The 15,049-nt window shown below is 42.9% G+C and overlaps 1 protein-coding gene across 1 annotated transcript in view; it reads right to left on the reverse strand.

Moving 5' to 3' along the window:
- Positions 1-14,998, reverse strand: part of enpep (glutamyl aminopeptidase) — a 37,071-nt gene extending 22,073 nt beyond the window's left edge. Inside the window, exons 1-9 of the mRNA XM_086273885.1 lie at positions 11,390-14,998; positions 10,071-10,212; positions 9,030-9,164; positions 8,799-8,919; positions 4,749-4,903; positions 2,486-2,599; positions 2,256-2,390; positions 1,334-1,399; positions 1,145-1,210 (exon numbers count right to left, since the gene is read on the reverse strand). Of these exons, the coding sequence (XP_086130011.1) occupies positions 1,145-1,210; positions 1,334-1,399; positions 2,256-2,390; positions 2,486-2,599; positions 4,749-4,903; positions 8,799-8,919; positions 9,030-9,164; positions 10,071-10,212; positions 11,390-12,027 (1,572 nt within the window). The 5' untranslated portion in view covers positions 12,028-14,998. The remainder of the gene's footprint in view (positions 1-1,144; positions 1,211-1,333; positions 1,400-2,255; positions 2,391-2,485; positions 2,600-4,748; positions 4,904-8,798; positions 8,920-9,029; positions 9,165-10,070; positions 10,213-11,389) is intronic.
- Between the last annotated feature and the right edge of the window lie 51 nt (positions 14,999-15,049).

Consider the following 15,049-nt stretch of genomic DNA (forward strand, 5'->3'; position numbering starts at 1 on the left):
GGCCCAGCATTTCCCTGCACCTGTTTCAGTGCTTCAGGTGAGGGAGGCTGAGGTCCAGCTGGTCTCTGCTCCGGTGTCCAGGCCGGCTGAGGCTCTGCCTGTCGCTGCACTCGTACTAGCTCCTCGGGTGGGGACAGCAGCGGCCCAGCCGTTGACGGTGCCTGTCCCGGGTCCCAAGGTGAGGATGACCGGGAACCAGTTAGCTCCACCACTCGTACCTGCACCTGTTTCTGATCTCGCACCACCCTCTGCGGCACCACCCTCTGCGGCGCCACCCTCTGCGGCACCACCCTCTGCGGCACCACCCTCTGCAGCTCCCACGCCGTCGCCGGCAGCACCACCCTTTATGGCTCCCACGCCATCACCGGCAGCGCCACCCTCGTCTGGTCCAGCCTCCGTGTCTTCAGCTTCTGCGTCGCCTGGTCCTGCCTCACTCCGTCTAGCTTCGTCTGTGCCTGAGGTCTCCATGCCGTCTGGTCCTGCGCGTCCTGTCCAGCCTGCTCGTCCTGCACATCCTGTCTGGCCTGCTCATCGTGCACGTCCTGTCCGGCCACTTTCCAGGCCGATGACTGGACGTCATTGCCGTCATGGATGGCCCCCTGAACTAAGTCGCCGCCAGTGCCCCCCGCCCGGCCAGCCTCCTGACCTGCTCCGTCGCCGCCGGTGCCTCCCGCCTGCCCGGCCCCTGAACTGTTTTCTGGGCACTTGGGCCATCAGCCTCCGGGTCGCCCCCCTGAACTGCCCGGGTTTGGACTATTGTGCCGTCAGCCTCCGGGCCGGCCCCCTGAACTGCCCGGGTTTGGACTATTGTGCCGTCAGCCTCCGGGCCGGCCCCCTGAACTTTGGGTGAACTGTTTTTCCTGGCCGCCTGCGCCTGTCGTGAGCCTGTTTTTGTTCTGTTGCTTTCCAGGCTCCAGTGTTTGTAACTTTTTTTGTTTCTGGCTCCTTGTGTTTGGTTTGTTTCGAGCCCTCCATCCTGTTTTATTTTGAAGGTCCTTGCCTGAGGTTGAGTTGCTTGAAGAAATTTCCTGAAGTGTTGATATGATTAAGAAAATAACCCTAAATATTTCCTTTTTCTTTTAGCAATTGTGTATTTTTCTTAGTCTTAACACTAGCACAGACTGAAGGGCAAGTCCAAACATACACTGGCAAGAGATGCCCAGAAGTCGCTCGTTTTGGCATTCTTGAAATAGAAGTCTTTCAAATATTTCTGTTGAATGAGAAAAAGACTTGATTACTCAGCTGCTGGGAGATTTGAAATTATAATTAATGTTAATCAAAAGAGCAACATCAATTTTTTAAATACTAAAAGAGCTGTGAGTCTATGACTTACTCGACAACCATCTCTGAACTCGTCTCTGCCCATCCAGTCCTCCAGCATCCTGAGAATAGATGCTCCCTGGAAAAAAGTTGAACAATTTTCATTACAAGGTAAATGGGCCGTGTTAAATCCTCCCAATTCTTTTGATCTTTGGGCTGAAGGAAGAACAATACTCGGTGTATAAATGCTCACTCAACAATCCTTTATTCCATACAATTCAACACTTTAAGAGCACAAACCATCCGGATGGGGAGACAGCAAATCTCAAAAGGGTGGAGCGTTACTCAAACCTTTATAGCCTCTGTTGACCCCCACCTAGTCGTAAAAGCCTAAAGATACATACCCTCTAACTCTCAGTGAGCCTGAGTTATGACCTTGGCTCCCTGTTTATCTGCTTCCAACGAGGGGGTGAAGCTCCTGTGGAATGTGCTCTCTGCACACAGTATTCTCTTCTTAACTCAGCAGTATGAAATGTCATGAAACAGTAACTCATTCACAGTAAAGCAATATAGGTTAATTAAAACCTATCTAATGAGTCTAATGATTTTCACATTCTTTTGTCATTCAGAAGCATAATGCAAACTAGAACTACGGCTACATGCTAATTATACTCTCTATAATAAGAAGTATGGTGTGGCTTACAGCAGTATAATAATTCACGCATTTCAATTATAGGCATAGGATAACATGATAAAATAATCTCACAATTGATATCCATAGAGCAATTTTAATGTATTGTTGACAACTCACAGGACTTTTATAGTGCAATCTACATCCACCCATTCAAATATAATATCCAGTATTTATTCTGTTCATCTTAAGTGCTTAATCTGTCACACACAGTCACGAGTGATATATGTTGGATCTTGTTTGCATGTAGTGTAACAGTATGGTTAACTTTTATTGTCTGAGTGCTTACAGAGAGATCTCATACCTTGCTGTATGAGATGGCATCAAACACAGAGGTGATTTCAGCTGGGGTTGATACATCTACAATGATCGGATGAGAGGACAGCAGAGCGTCATCCACCATGACAGGAAGCACATCACTGATGATCATGATGTCTCGCTGTAAGACCACAGCAACACAGGTACTGAGAACTTCCAGGTGACTGGCAGTAATAGCTCGGTGGATCTTTAATGTGCCTTTAAAGGAGAACTCACCATGCCCCAGGTTGGTTCTGCTAATTCCACTCCGATGTACTCAAAGAAGCTGGCAAAGCCCTCATTGAGCCACAGGTCATCCCACCAATCCATAGTTACAATATTTCCAAACCACTGAAAAAAATACAACTGACATGAGTTTCAAGAGTCCACACAAAATAAGAAATTACAAAAGCACACAAAACAAATACGGAAATAGGAAAAACGAATTTCCATTTTCTTTTTTCCTATTTCTGCTGTGTTTTGTGTGCTTTTGCAGCGTTTTTCTTATTGCTGGTGTTTTCTTAAGTCGCAGTTTGTTTGGCCTCTCGGGGCCACCGTAAACTCTCTCTACATTGTTATAAGTGTGCCACAAAACCAACCAATCACAGACTAGGATGCAAAAATTCTGATTGGCTGTTACGGCTACAGCTGTAGCTAAATCCAGTGGAGTGGTTTGGTTTAAACTGTGGTGGACCACTGGAGGGCTCCACTTCCCCAGTGGACAGGAAATGGTTGCTGTGTTTTGGAGCGCAAAGTATTCAGTTGTGTGGTGATAGTGAATAAACCAGGAGTGATAATTGAGAGATCTCGTGTCGTCTGTGTTTATCTCCACAAAACTCGATTAAAACCAACAATGGTCTTAAAAAATAATATATTTCAAAATAAAATAATTAAACATACTAACTGCAGTAGCAGTAGGAATGCAGTAGCTAGCGAGTTGATTGGAGACCGTAACAGCCAATCAGAATTTTTGCATCCAAGTCTGTGATTGGTTGTTTTTGTGGCACACTTATAACGGTGTACAGAGAGTTGAGCGCGCAGGGAGCAGAGATGCTGAGAGCAGGTCTGCAGATGTCTGTGAGCACACAGAGCAAATGCCAACAACTGAGCGAGAGGGGCTGTTACTGTGTGTGTATATGGATGATAGCAAACACTGAAATACATTTCTTGTTCGCAGAAATGAATTTTGTTCGCTCAAATTAAACTTTTCTTCACTCAAAATAATTTTCTCCTCAAAATGCAACATTTGCCCTTGCATTTTTTTAACGTGTGCTCAGAATAGAGGCACAAAAATAACACCATATAAACCTAATGCAGACCGGTGAATAAAAAGTAGTGCACAGTTGTCTTCAGTATTCCAACACAGCAGTGCACTACCCTGTAAAAGCTTTATTGCTCAAAACATGTAAGAAGAGGGTTTTGTAAACATCAACTTAACTGCAATTTTAAATGAAAAACTCATCCATTCCTGTCAAATATCTGATATGTTGCAATGAATCATGTACATCATGCAAAAGGTTGAAGAACATATAAAGAATTTTTCAATTATACCTCTGGATTCTCAAATGAGTCTTTGCGCTTGCAACTGCTGAATTGTGACATACTGTAGAGGCCTGAACTAACCAAAGACCAAGTCACAATCAATGTAAACAAGTACAAATGGTCAACAGACTGGCACTTTTGTACTTTACTTAAGTTCTTTATACTACATGCCTCATTCAGCCATTCATAAAAACACTTTTTTCTATCCTTTATATTTAACATTTCCGTTCTGATGAATGCATCGGAAAGCAACTTAGGGTTCCTTATCTTGCCCAAGGATCAGATTGAAGCAGCCAGTCTGAACAACCTTTCAATTAGCAGATGAGCTGCTCTACCTCTACCCCGACGCTTACAGAAACTGGTATTCCCAGTTTTCTCTCATCCAAGAAAACTTGGTTCAAACAAGAGTGGCTCCATGATGGAGCTACTGTTTTATGCTTGTTCCTCTTAGCTGCATAAAATTTAAATTAGGATGAATGACTAGTGATGTTTAATACTGATGTTATAGAACTCGACCAAAAACACCCAAACTCTATCAAAACAGTCTAAAAATTCAAACAATGTTTGCCATAGAAGAAGAAAAAGACACATGATCCGCTCTGTTATTAACCATAAGATGAAATCCCCGCTGAGCGGGCTGAGCTTGCCCTACAGAGCTTCACTGTGTTAGTTTATGACCCAAATTAATGTTGGACTCTGTCGTTTTCTCTGGTCCCCTTCATTCTTTTCTAAGAGTGAGATTCTAGTCACACATTCTCCTTAATTTCTTGCTCAGTAAAACTGACTTGAATTAAACTGAATTGTATCATACAGTTGGCATTTCAGTGGTACGTAATTCATTCTAAAATGTTTCTTTTAGTCACTACATTCAAGCACAAAATATAAAGTATGCAATTTAGCAAAGTGGAAGAAAACATTTTCAGGAAAAATGTTTAATCAAAATATATCAAAACATTACCTGGTGAACCAGTTCATGTGCGATGACACTGGCAACTCGCTGCTTGTTGTAAGAGGATGACTGGTTTTCATCATAAAGCAAGTTGGTTTCCCTGTAGGTGATAAGACCCCAGTTCTCCATGGCACCAGTACCAAAGTCAGGAATGGCTATCTTATCTGGATCCAAACAGCAGAGAGGTACAAATCACCACACACACACATACATGATTACCTCCGATGACCACTGGGACCACTGTTACCTTCACCTTCCATATCTTCTCCAGCTTCTCGTGTTCCTCTTTCCTGATGTTTCTGTCATCACTACATCTATCTAGGGGCAGGGATAGCTCAGTAGGTAGAGTGGTGGCCCTGTGATCGGAAGGTTGGGGGTTTGAATCCACTGAACGGCTACCCTGCGGTACCCAATGGCTGCCCACTGCTTCACTGAGTGCATGGGTTAAATGCAGAGAGGAATTTCCCCACAGGGATCAATAAAGTATAAAGTAAGTATATGACTACGGCCGTCTTCTTCTGTTTGTCTACCACCACTATGTCCGGTTGGTTAGCCACCACCATTTTGTCCGTCTGTATCTGGAAGTCCCACAGGATCTTAGCTCGGTCATTCTCCACCACCCTTGGGGACGTCTCCCATTTTGACCTCGGGACTTCCAGGTTATACTCGGCACAGATGTTCCTGTACACTATGCCGGCCACTTGGTTATGGCGTTCCATGTATGCCCTGCCTGCTAGCATCTTGCACCCTGCTGTTATGTGCTGGATTGTCTCTGGGGCATCGTTACACAGCCTGCACCTGGGGTCTTGCCTGGTGTGATAAACCCCAGCCTATCACAGCAGGATCTGTACTCAGAGCTTGTTCCTGTGCTGCCATGATTAGTGCCTCGGTGCTGTCTTTCAGTCCAGCTTTGTCCAGCCACTGGTAGGATTTCTGGATGTCAGCCACTTCCTCTATCTGCCTTCCATGATGGTTCCTCCTCTTCCTCCTCTTATTTGGGTTTCTGCTGCCTGAGTACAGCCTCGGGTGCTGGACTTGGGGTGAAACCCTCCATGCATGGTCAGGAGCTTCTGTCTCCTTCTTTGGCCAGCTTATTATCCCAGCAGGGAATCCGATCATGGGCGTGATAGCTTACTGAACGGTAGATCTGGGCTATCAATACCTACGCCCTGCCTGTGTTCAGGTACCCTGCGGGATAATAACGAGTACATAAGAAAGATGGCCACAAATGACCACATGCCCAGTGGATATCTCAGGCAGCAGAAACCCAAGAAAAAGGAGCAAGAAGAGGAACCATCATGGAAGGACAGGCCCCTGCACGGTATGTACCACTGGCGAATAGAGGAAGTGGCTGACATCGAGAAATCCTACCAGTGGCTGGACAAAGCTGGACTGAAAGACAGCACAGAAGCACTAATCATGGCAGCACAGGAACAAGCTCTGAGCACAAGATAGTAGTATACAGAAACATCTGTGCCGAGTATGGACTGGAAGTCCTGAGGTCAAAATGCTAGACGCCCCCAAGGGTGGTGGAGAATGACTGTGGTATGATCCTGTGGGACTTCCAGATACAGATGGACAAAATGGCGGTGGCTAACCAACCGGACATTGTGGTGTTAGACAAACAGAAGAAGACGGTCGTAGTGATCGACGTAGCAATACCAAATGACAGCAACATCAGAAAGAAGGAACACAAGAAGCTGGAGAAATACCAACGGCTCAGAGAAGAACTCGAGAAGATGTGGAGCGTGAAGGTAACAGCGGTCCCAGTGGTACACAGAGCGCTCGGTGCGGTGACCCCCAAGCTAGGCGAGTGGCCCCAGCAGATCCCAGGAGCAACATCCGAGATGTTATAAAAAACCCAGCAGGGGCGAGAGGGGGATTTGTATTAAAAAAAAAAAAAAAAACACAGAGAGACAGAGTTAAAACAAATTTAAAAAAATCTCCCTCTCTCCCACTGGAGGCTGGTATGTGTGTGTTTTTCCTCAAACTCTGACCTCTGTATGCCCCATATTTCATCCTGGATTGTGGCTTGCATGCTCACTAATTCTCACCCTTCCTCTTTCCACATGGAGCCTTAGGGTGTTAAGCTTCAAGTGGGACCCTCTGTGCACTGTAGGGCGTTTTCATGTCTTGCCATCAGTGGCATCTGTCTCCTCCTGTTGCCATATTATTATTCCAGCTGAGTTTCTGATAAAAGTCTCACAGCTCTGGCCAGTAGGCTAAAGAGATACAGCAAGGAAACATTGGCCAACAGAATAAATTGCCTGTTCTCCAAAGATCCATCCGAGGTATACTCTCAACTACAAGGGAAGAATGTTATGAGGGCTGACTCACACAGAGCTCAAACAGAACAATTCTGTAAGAATATCCCCGAAAACAGACGGCAACACACGACACCAACACCAAGTGGCTAGTGGACAGCAGACCACAACAACCTCCCAGAACAAGAACCAGTCAACATCACAAAGACAGACATCTAACAACGCCTTAAAGTCTGTGCTCTCTCTGCTGTTGTGTTGGTGTGTGTCGGGCTGTGAGCTGAAAAGCTACAGCCGGCGGTATGTGTACAACAACCGTGTGTGAAAAGTGGCCTATAAAGAAACATTGTCATGCAAACATCGTCGGGTCTGCCGTGATATGTTTACAATGGGACTTCTGCTCCTGAACCTCTGAGCGGTGTTTGTTTTTAACATAGTTCACAGTGAAGAACAGCCGCTGACATAATGTGGATCCGAAGATCCATAACTGGCCTACCCGGGGTTGAAAGTCTCGATAAATGCACGGCGTTTCGGCGGGTACACCGGCTTGTGTGACGCTTATTTTGAGCGATGAAGAAATAATAGAATATAATTGTATTTTTTATATTTCAATATCACAATAATCTAACAATTTAGAACTACAAGTTAAAAAAGAACTAATATAAATAAAATACACTTCAGCTAAATACTTCTAATTTATTTTCCCAAACCACGCAGAGCCGCAGTATAAGGACTAAAGAGCCGCAGGTTGCCGACCCCTGTGTTAGTTGGTTTCAGAGAAAGAAAAGAAAGCTGCTAGCATGACCCAGCTAATGACCTGACCCGAATCCAAGTAAAAATCTATGATATGAACTAAATCTCAGAGTACATAGACGGTGGAACCTTCAGGATTTGAAAACTGTTTGTGTGAATGAATAGGACAAAATTACATCTGAGCAATGCATGCAGCTAGTTTCTCCATATACGAGGTGTCTTGAAGCCATCATCATCAACAAAAGTTATTAAATTAAGTAATAAATACATCTCAATGCTTTTTCCTTGTGTCGTTTCTCTTTATCATACTTTATTTGTGAACATCTATGGCTTGATTTCTTTGTCTAGATTGGATGGGTTTTTACGGACTGGTGAGAATTTCATATTAATAGCACCTTTAGAAATATATTTTCTTATAACACTAGTGACATGTTCAATCCTCATTTTACCCACTGTATACAAGTACCTAGGTATTCCACAGGTCAACAGGAACCATGATAAAAAGGCACGAAGGTCAATAACAGCCAAATAACGCAAGAAGGGAGCTGAGAAGCCAGAACAGTATTGATAAGATCCAAACCATCAATACATACACCCTATCAGTCATTAGATACCCAGATGGAATAATAAGCATCTGCCAATCATGTCAAGACATCATGGGTTTACACTATCGAGGGACAGAGGAAGAGGATGGCATCATAAGGACAGCACTCAGCCTCTGGTCATGGCAGCATAAGAACAGGCCCCAAGCACCAAATCTATGTGGAAGGATATATCCAAAGTGGTCTCGGGATTATTAGGAGCTGTAACCCTTGCACTGGAAGAGTTATTGCAGCAGATTCTAAGCACATATCACAGGTCTCTGCCCAGAAGAGTGCAGTCCAAGAAATACCTAAGTGATATGCAGAACCCTCAAACTCCCCAGCCCGTCAGAGGTCCCGAGCTTTAGGCTAACACACATACCACCCACCTTGGGCTCAGAGGCAGATTTTTTTGTTGTTGTTTTTTGTTTCATATCACAGAAGTTGGTTAGTGTTCCATTTACCCAATTTTGAGATGGAGTATGTCATGTTGAAATATTCCTCAAAATAGTCAAAAATGAGCTTGGTTACATTTACTGCATACAAAGCTGTGCTGATCTGACTTGGCTGGGCCCAGATTTTCAACTGCAAAAGAATGAAAAATACAAAAAAGTGTGTGACAGTATAAATCCAACAGTGTGAATTAATGAATCTTATCAATACTCTGCAATAGTGGCATATAAATGTAAACTCACGGGAATTCCTCTGGCTGAAGTTCTCTCTACATAGGCAAACTGGTGCACAGCAAAACATACCAAATAGGTGCTCATTGGAACAGACTTCTGAAAGGTGGTTTTGATTTTATTGCCTAGTAGTTGCTGAGGGGAGCCCTGGAGATAGACAGCAAAAATTTATTTGGATTTTCTGCCCTATTATCACAAGAAGAGCACCATCTCAACTGTTGTGCTTTGAGATGAGATCGTCCTGTTGCAGGAACTGATAAACCTGACCTTGACTGTGTAACTGTCATCTGTGACAGGTGTACATACAAGGTTTACACTACACTCAGTTAGATGGTAAAAAATGTCACTCACCACCACACCAACTGAATTTTTTTATCACATGCTAAGATAGACGATGTTATGCTAATGGGTGCAAAGGATGATAATGCATGAAGACACAGCTAGCTTAAGTGAGAGGATTTTCTTGCTTCCTCCCTATTAAACAACTGGCATGTAAAGTGCCTAACACCAAAACAGTTGTTGACCTTGAAAATACTAAAATGCATAGAAATCTACTGGAAAATTGGTAAATATCGTTAAAAATGTATCAAATTACAGTAAATCATTGCGACTTTTTAAAAAAATCAGTTTTCCTCTGTTCATGCTCGACTACTAATGAACTCTACAGTTAGGGCCAGAGCTGTCTCTATTTCACAAGGCAGCTGAGGTCTTTCAACATCTGTTGGACAATGCTTAGGATTTTCTATGAGTCATTTGTGGCGAGTGTGGATGCTGTTGCATGCTGGGACAACATCCATCAGGCTGATATTGTCCAAGATAAATGTAACGCTGGACAACAACCCCCAACATTTCCATGATGTGCCAGCCAATCACAGGAGCGCGTTCAGTGAAACTGAGATTACCTAAATTCACCACTGACTGTTTTGCATTTTCAGGCATGTATACTTTTTCTACGACTTTTACTCACTGTACTTTTACACAAATACCAATTGTTTCCAATTTAAATACAGCACATAAAGTGTATTGTGATGGTAAACACACATGCTGACTTACCTCTACTGGCATGTTGGACAGCACGTTGTAATTAACATCATGAGTTATTGAGATGGTGTAGGTGGCTTTCTTGTTAGGTTCATCAAAACAGGGAAAAGACTTGCGGGCATCCGTTGGCTCGTGATCCGTAGCTGCAATCTTTCTGGTGTTCAAATCGAGGACAGATTATTGGAAAATGTAACTTTATTATTGGAGATTGTTTGAAACCAAATGTTCTACAATCTTTTTCAGCAAATTTTACTTTGAAAACTAATAATATGTGACAATTTAAACTAAAGAGTTAAGTTTAGAACAGTCATATTTGATTAATAACATCTTTCAGTTATTTTGTTCAGTTAGTTCTATACAAGCTAATGAAAACAAAAGTACCAGATGCCAATCCCAGCAGTACTAGGAGACTACAGGGGTTTTCCATTTAAAGTAGGACGCATAACCAAAACGTACATCTGTTTAAATCCCACATAATGTAGTGACTCTGAAGAAGTAAAGACCAAATAGCTGGTGAATTGTAAAAAGTCTTCTATTGATAGTTTTTACCTTTTTTTAAAATATTTAAGCCACGTTACAGTCTACAATCTACCTCAATAAAATATGTCATAGAACAAAATGACCTGGACCTCTTTAGTGTAGAAATTCCATCAAAGAAGGAGCTCAGCTACATAAGAAATACAAGTAAAGTCATCAGTAAATATGTATGTAAAGTGAAATATGATAGGATGACTAGACTAAGTCTAAAATGATGTTTTGGTATACAGTGGTAAAGATATTCTGTATCTGTTCTTGTGATAGCAAATCTGAAACAGATGTCAGAGAAAGTTTTCAGCTCCATGTCCAATGAGTGATGCAGAGGGCAGGATCCATTAATTATCCACATCCACTGACCACAGCCGCAGTCATGTGGACGATATCTGTGTTGCTTAAGGATCCAGGAAAGAAACAGTTAGTAGAAGACTTGCTGTTCCTCCTGAGCCACAACCAACGACTCTGGTTTTTATCCAAGATAAAACCAGATAACACCAATTTTTACAACCATCATAAACCTGCTCTTGGTTGCTTCTCAGAAGACAAGTTTTACACAAAATATTACTTGTTTTATTCCAACATTTCAACATTTGCAACTTATGAACTATTGCATAGAATGTCCACAGTTATTTAACACCTATTAATACCTCCAGAAAAGACTGTAAGGCGACTCTGAATTTTCTTGAAAGATGCAACTATTTCATATGTCTTATGCCTTCTTGCTCTGTTCTTTTCTAATTCTTGATTAATAAAGATGTTTGTGTATGTTTGTGACAGAACTGAATCACATGACTTACTTGGTGATTCCATTCTCCATGTAGGTAACTCTGTAGAATCCCACCAAAGAGCCATTGAGCCAACCCTGGAAGTCTAGACTGAGGGTGTATACCTCCCCTGTGTCCAGGACAGGCAGCTCCTCTGTGGCCTCCACCACCACATACTGCTGAGCTTTGTATTCAAAGCAGCTTTTCACTGCCACGTCCCTCTGTCCTCCTTGGCTACTCAGCACCTTCAACCTTGGCAAGGTACTGACAAATGTCTCCCTGATGTGGAGCCAGAGATGACGGGTGGGCTTGGTTACTTCAAGCTGGATATCAACAGTGCCTGTGTAGGTGTCATCCTCTAAGTTCGGCTCCAGGTGCAGATTGTAGTGGACGGGATTCACATAGTCAGGTAAGCGGAAATTCCTCCAGTCCCCACTGGAGTCAGTGGAAGGCAGGCAGGGCCCTCTGCCAGGTGAAGGGGGCTGGGTAGGCCCCGCTGTGGGGGCTGGTGTGGTGGTGGCAGCAGGAGTGGTGTTGTTTGATCGAGAGAGACCCACCCCGAGGCCCACTGCCAAACAGCACAACACCACTGTTATGCAGATGATGACTGCATGCTTGCGTCGAATAAAGTAACGCTTCTCTGGCTTCTCCATGTTCAAGCTGTCAACCATGGTAACTCCCAAAATGAAAAGTCCACCTGACAAAAAAACCCCCAAAAAACAAAACACAGCTTTCTAAAGGTAAAGTGTTTAGCTGACCAGAGGTCAGAGCTGCAGGCTTTGGCTGCTGAATTAGCTGTGTGAACTGAATCAAGGCTTGCCTCTGTGGTGCTGAGGGGTGGAGAGAAAAATGAGAAGTGAAGAGTATCAATCTTTCAGACGGCCAGAAATCGGAAGGATTTAATCTGTCCTTTGAGCTTTCAGCACACCTCCTGTTAAACATCTACAATCTTCCTGTAAATCAGCAGCTAAAGTTCTTTTTTTATCAACTATGCTAAGCTGCAAAACTGAACGTGTTGTTCTCACGTGAAACTAAACAATACACATGACGCCTACATCTAACATGTGAACCACTGTGCATGTCAAAGTGTTGTCTGGTTTGAATTTGAAGCATCAGAGTCAAATTTCAAAGCGGCTTCAGCGCAGCACAGTCTGTCTTCTTACAGTGCACACACTGCAGAAACACTCTATGAGCTGGACATGAGTCAGCATGTGGTCTTTGGTCAAAACAGTGATTGCAACAGAGACGTATGTGAAGCCAAAACAATGGTTTTATTGAACTGAGCCACGGTAGAATTTCCACAAATATTCTTCCCCTGCTCAGTTCTGTGAACTCTGGAAAAGACATTACTGAAATATCAATTTCTATCATTTCTGTCCACACAGATGATGTTTTGACTGGAAAACTAATCACGGTGTAGAATTTTCATTGAAATCAACTACAGCTAAGTCTAGGATATGTAAGGGTGTTCATGCACAAATTCCTAATATTAGGAACACACCCAGAGAAATACCCAGTACAAAGTGTGCACTGGAACTACAGTAAGTGTTACGTTTGTTTGTTATAGTTTGTAGTATATAGTACTATAGTTTATAGTGGTAGTAGATAGACATTTTGAAGTGGGCAGTTGTCCATTCACACACACACACACACACAAATCTGGTAGGCTGAATAGCCTCAACCAATGTGTCTTTTGGAAAGTAAAAACTTACAAATACTTGCTGTATTTGCTGTACTTAAGTAGAAATTTCAGGTATCTGTGCTTTACTTGAGTATTTATTTTTCTAGCAACTTTACTTTTACTCCCTCCATCTTTACACAAATATCCGTACTTTCTGCTTCTTACATGTTGAAAGCAGGCTAGTTATTTTAGGTTCAACAGTATCATCCATAGTGTTTATACTCAGGGGTTGAAGTGGGTCGGAAGGAGAGCAGGTGTCCGTCTTCTATAGCTACCTCTATAGAAGAGGAGGGAGTATGAACTGAGTTTTCTATTTAGTGTTTCTATCACTTTAAGAGAGTTAACTTCACTCAGAGATCAGGAGAAAGATAAGGACAGGACCGGAGAGGAAGAAGAGCGGTTAGATTTAAAGTGATGTTTGATAAACCGCTAATTTAAAGCTTACATGCGATGTCATTATTGGATTTCATATTGTGAAACATCCTGCTAAACTTTATCTTATTCAAATGTTGCATGAAAGTACCGTGTAGTTTTATAATGGGCAGTAAAAAAAAGTTGCTTCATTACTGCAACTTTTACTGGACGAGTTTTTAACCTGTGTTTCTACTTAAGTAAAGAAAGTCTCTACTTTCTCTGGTCTTTTGATTATGTATTTCATGACCTTCCAAAACCTCCCATAGGTGACTTCAGTGAGCACTTGTGATCTTTGTGAAAGCATGTACTTATTATATTTATGTAAGTGTTTTATAGAAGGTGTTGACACCAGGACGTTATGTAGTAAGTTTTGTTTCTACTGTAGTTAAAGTGTAAAAAAACGTTTAACAAACAGCTCATGTGACAGTGAGCATTTTGTGGATTTATTGGCCCTGTTATATCATACAGATAAGACAGTCGTAAATGTAATGGCTCCCTTATCCTTGAACTGTGCATAGGATCTGCATAAGAGACAACAATCACTGTCACTCAAAATTTTAATCACCGTCTAAAGACGTTTATGAGACGCCATGAACCTTTTGTGTGTCTTATTTTTCACAGACATAAATCTGTTGGGCTCAGGTACAGCATGTTTTACCATGACCCTCACCAGGATTATCACAATGAGCTTATAGTGCAGACAGTGAAGTAAAAGGTGTGATATGGAGCTGCATGAGTGAAGAAGGCTGAGAGAGATTAGATTAAAATGCTTCAGTGGGTGGCTGTTGATGCACTGTACAGGTACAGGCTGACGCCATGATTGCCAGTCATCAATACAATAATAAGCATACTGCCAAAATGACAACATGGTTTCTGATGATGAGAACAGCTAAACTGATGGCTACAAGTCTGTCGCCTGACTCGTGTTCAAAGGAAACCTGTGCTGCATTTTACAGCAAAACATAGAGATACTTTGGTAAAAAACACAAAAGCCTGTCTCAAGGTTTTTGACGCTAGAAGTCAACATAGAGTTCTCTCTGTCTTCTTCCACATGTTCAGGTTCTAATGCATTTGTTGCCGACACCAGCACAAACAGGCCTGACTGTGAAGAGCAGTCAGGGCCTCCTGGCAGCCCTATGAGACCGGAGATTGGCTGTATGCAGTCTTCTCCAAGTTCTCTGGGTAGAGACCCATTGGCCATATTGTCCTGCAAACTTTGACTGCGACTCTGTAGAAGACTGCCTATGGTTCCTAAGTGCTGACAGGGTAAAGAAAACATGGTGGGAGCCCACTTTCCAGCCCTTCTCTGGCATGCCCCATCATGCTGCATCTTGGTTTTGAAGCATGCCAGGTTGAATTCGCCCCATGACATGGGCCCTAGCGTTTTCAGTCAAAGATGTCTTGCTTGGAGAAGACAAAACTGACCACTGCAGCAGGGTCCATGCTCACATATGCTGCTAATCTGGTACAAATCAGGCACCTGGTTGTCAGCACCTGGGGTACCAAAAGCTCAAAACAAGAGTCAATAGCAGAATAAGGTGTTTGACACTGCAGGGAAGCTTTGTGAAGTTTTTGATGGGTGCATCCCACAAACTTAA

Source organism: Aulonocara sp. 'chitande type north' Nkhata Bay, linkage group LG19, assembly GCF_057382095.1.
Source record: "Aulonocara sp. 'chitande type north' Nkhata Bay isolate Kocher_YH1m ecotype deep benthic linkage group LG19, A_spYH_male_GT1.1, whole genome shotgun sequence".
NCBI lineage: Eukaryota > Metazoa > Chordata > Actinopteri > Cichliformes > Cichlidae > Aulonocara > Aulonocara sp. 'chitande type north' Nkhata Bay.